The 4,486-nt window shown below is 34.0% G+C and overlaps 1 protein-coding gene across 1 annotated transcript in view; it reads right to left on the bottom strand.

The window, feature by feature from the left end:
- LOC105521848 (probable ATP-dependent DNA helicase HFM1) overlaps positions 1-4,486 on the bottom strand; it is a 117,732-nt gene that overhangs the window by 12,793 nt on the left and 100,453 nt on the right. Inside the window, 2 exon segments of the mRNA XM_011956191.1 lie at positions 3,359-3,462; positions 4,382-4,461. Of these exon segments, the coding sequence (XP_011811581.1) occupies positions 3,359-3,462; positions 4,382-4,461 (184 nt within the window).

The raw sequence follows: 4,486 nt of genomic DNA, 5'->3' as shown, positions 1-4,486 counted from the left end.
AAAGAGTTCATTCACTGAGCTAAGGAAAAAAGAGAAGGTGCAGAGTGAGGTACAAAGAAGCCAGAGTTCAGATGCTGACATGTTTGATATGTTAACTGTTAGGTGGATATGTCCAGGAAGGTGATTATATAGATGAATTTGGAGTTAGAAAGAAAGATCTAGATGGGAGATACAGACTTAGAAATTATCAAAACATAGTGATTAAAGACACAGGCTTGGGTGATATTGTATAGGAAAAGTTTTTGAAGTGAGAAGAATAAAAAGAAAAAAAAATACTTTTGCAACATCAACAGGAAGAAAAGCCCATGCAGCCTAAGAGGTAACAGGAAACCAATATAATGGTTTAATTGAAACCAAAGAGAGATTTCCAAATGAAAGACCAGAAGTATCAAATACTACAGAGGTCAAAGAGAGTAACAGTTGAAAATAGTTCACTGAATTCAGAACTCAGAAAGTCACTAAATGGCCTGAACAAAAACAGTTTCAAAGGAGTGATACAGAGAAAACCCAAATTTTAATGAATAAAGAGGAACTAGGGTATAAGGAAGTGATGCAATTGCTCTTTCAATTAATTTTTGTTGTGATGAGAAAGCAAGAGATAGAGGGTATGGGGACTCTAGAATCCTGGTTTTTGTCTGCCTGGTATGCTTTCCCTTCTTTTAGTGGGAGTACCCTCCCTTTCCTTTGAAGAAACTACTTCTACAATTCCACTGGATCCTAGTAAGGCCATTTTTCATGGTGCCCTGCCTTCTCTGGGGCCACAGGTGTACAATGACCCAATCCTCAGGTTACTGGGATTGATCAAGTGATAAACACATGACTCAAATGAGGCCAGTTAGAATGAGTTCTGGTCTGCCAAAACAGGGAAGTCTACCTTTTTCCACCACTGAGGCTGCTAAACTGGTAAGATGAAAGTTAGGGGCTACCTGCCATGTGAGAAACCCTATTTAAAAAGTAAAGCCAAGTAGCAACAGGCATAGCTAAAAGATTGAGAGAAAGCCAGAGGCATGAGTGCCTTGATTTAGCCAGGATTAGGCCAGATACTTTTCAGTTTACTTGAGACAATTGGTTCCTTTTCTTGTGCTTAAGTCATTTTGAGTAGAATTGTTATCATTTATAATAAAAAAAGTCATGACCAGCTAGATGAGGACATGAAGCTGAAGAAGGAAGAGACTTCAACATATTTATATGCTAAAGGGAAAGACACAGTGGAGAGGAAACAATGAAAATACGGGAAAAAGGAGATGGATAATGATCTTCTAAAGTCCCAGGGAAAGCAGGATTGGATAGAATTAAGATTACAGGAGGAGAGATATGCCTCGAGTGGAAGAAAAGATAATTTTTCTTTTAAGACAAATAGATAGTTACAGATGGATGCAGAGACAGGGAAATATATAGTTGAGGGGTGGGGCGAAAAGCTGAAAGAGTTCAATACTACTGGTTCAATTTTCAATTCTCCACTGATAACTAAAAGTCAATTTCACTTTAAAGAAATGGCACTGGGCTGGGAATCAAAAGATATGGAATCTATTTCTGGCCTTGCCATTAATTAGATATGAAATTTTGGGGCAAGTCATTTAATCTCTTGGAGTCTTGGCTTCTTTCACTATAAAATGAGAAACTGCACAAGGTCCCTTCCAATTTAAGTCTTATGATTCAACATGCTTTCTTATATAATTTTTGACATTTTTTCTTCTTCCCTTTTTGAAATTGGAATACAGAAGATAAAAACTGCCATGCTTTTCAAAAACATTCTCAAAAGCAGTATTTGAACACATTTAAGTATGTTTTGCCACCAAAGACTAATATGTGAAAAATACAATAAACATACTAAATTAACTGTTACTAACAGTACCAGAAACTATAACAGCTTTACATGTATTATCTCATTTAATCCCAAAACCCCTAAAATATAACCAGATGAGGAATTTAGACAAAGTGGTTAAGTAGACTATGAAAGGTTACAATAAATGTCAGAGCTAGGACTTGGACAGATTGTTTTCAGACCCTGTGAACTTAACTACTACACCATACAGTTCCTTTTTTTTTAAAAAAAGTGGCCCAGTCGATAAAACAGGGATACAGTTATTATTGGGTGTTAAGGTATCTGGATGAGGCTTTAATATCATAATATAAATTGAATTTGGAATAGTGAGTGGGAAATAAAAGGAGGAAAACCATGTAAAGAGAACACAAAAGTAAGTAGAGGGAAGGATAGGTAAGCTCTTGTGTGCAGAAGGACAGGTAATAGAGTAGTAGAATAAGGAAGGAGTAAGTTAGAGGGCTAGATGTTGAACAAAGATAAATATAAGAAGCTTGACAATTTTATACTTCCTATCCACTTTGTAATGATATCCAGGCTTTGAATAAGTTGGATAAATGCTCTGATTCTCCAGGTGAGATTAGGGAACTTTTCTTGATCTCATTATTGGGCCTAATAGGTGCCATGGTATTATAAGAGGTAGTGAATACTCCAGTCTTTGCCTCTGTAAAATCTTAAATTATGACTAGAGGAAAATAAAGTTACAACATGAAGAAAAAAAATGATAGCATGAAGACAAGAATGTCAACAGAAGCCAATGCCAAACACATGAAATGATTTTCAGAAAACCCCAAGCTTACCATTTCTACATACAGCCACTTGAAGATGGATAGGACTGTCTCATGTTTTAACAGACTGCTATTAATAGCATTATTCAGGGAAATTATGCTCTATTAATTGCAGGAACCAGAGTAATGATGAACCAGGCAGTGTTGAATTTATATGTATTATCTCATTAATTTAATGACAGATAAAAAAGCAAATCTAGATTACAAACTAGCTATATCCCACAACCTAAGTTATATTCTCATACTAACATAGAATTTTAAGAACCATAGGTTTAAGAATTGGAGAGATATTAAAGGTCACCCAGTTCAATACCTTCATCTTAAAGTTAAGACTAAAGCCCAAAGAGATTAAATAACTTTCCCAAGGTCACATTGATATTTTGTAAAACTGGACTAGTTTTATAAACATAAAATTATTTTAAATAATTCTAACAATATATGAAGGTAATCATTCAGTATGTTAATACTCTATATACTCAAGGATCCCTTATTGGCTCAGATTTTTCTCATAGTATCTTTAAATTAAAATAGCATTATGTAGGAAAGAGATTTTTTTTAAAAAAATAGAGCAAGACCATCTGAATAACAGACCCAAGAATTTGAAAATGATTCAGTAATCTAAGAGAAAAATGTTGCCAAGTTAATAATTAAAATAATTTCAGATGCTGGTGTTTCAATAACACTACTTGTCAATTCAAAGTAGTTATAAGCCATTTACTCTCTCAAGTAAGTATCAATGGTAATTTACCTTTGTCTTGATATTCAGATGGTTCTTGTCTAACTTTTCCATAGATTTCAGGCTGATCCCACTGCTCTGTTACAGGAAATTCAGATATGTTTAAATATTCTGACCTTTATAAAGATAAAACCATAAAAAGTTAAAGAAAATATGAAAATTAATCTAAGCCTGAAAACTATTTATTCATATAAATAAAAATAATGATTTATTCATTTAACACTTCTGTGAAAAACTGGACCATGCCTGGGTAGCAAATAAACAGGTATTTAATGGAAGTGACCAATACTTAGTCTTCTTTGCATGCCCTTAGTTAGATAATAAAAGCCACGATCCCTAGAAGTACTGCTGGTATCTATTCCAGTGAGTCAGTTCCTGTTCTGTACTAGTTGTTAAATATATTGAATGTCATTCCTGCATATAGAATGCCCTTATCTGGAAGGGAAATTACATGTATGATTGTCCTGTAGGCATCACGATACAGGAAAAGAACACTGAGTTACCATCTGAGGCCTTCTGCTTGCTAACTAGGAATATGAACTTCAGTTTCTCCATCTATACAATGGGACAAAAAAATACCTCATTTTATGGTCATGTTGTTGTTTAAGTCAGAAAATATAATGCACGAATGTATAATTTTTGTATTATAAATCTGAGATATTATTAGCATGGACTGAGCTTCTAAATGCAAAGGTTAGACTTTGTATGCCAACATCATTTCCACTTTTAAAGTATACTCTTGTCACTTAGTTTATATTCCCTATAAAGAGAGAACCTAAGGGAATGACATAGGAGAGGTAGTTTCCTAGGGAAGAGATGATTTAATGAGTGTTATTTCATAACTGTAGAGTTCTTAATAAATTTAGGGTATCAAAGATAATGAAACCATTATGATGTTATTGCTTCATTATGGAACTAAATGATAACTGTGATTTGATGGTAGCCAGTGACTATCTTTCCCTGAATAAATGGTTACCTGTAGGAACAGAGTTTATGATAAATATTTTACCTTAGATATTAACATTATATTTGTACCTCGATATACTAGGAAGGGAAGGTTTTGGAGTAAAACCAAACTCTTTAAGGTCCACACTTTGAGATTTACTCATCTGTATCTATTAATGAAACAAATATAAGTAT

Source organism: Colobus angolensis, unplaced genomic scaffold (genome assembly GCF_000951035.1).
Source record: "Colobus angolensis palliatus isolate OR3802 unplaced genomic scaffold, Cang.pa_1.0 Scaffold41, whole genome shotgun sequence".
NCBI classification, from domain to species: domain Eukaryota; kingdom Metazoa; phylum Chordata; class Mammalia; order Primates; family Cercopithecidae; genus Colobus; species Colobus angolensis.
The sequence above is the reverse complement of the archived record's forward strand: the minus strand, read 5'-3'. Positions and strand labels throughout refer to the sequence as shown.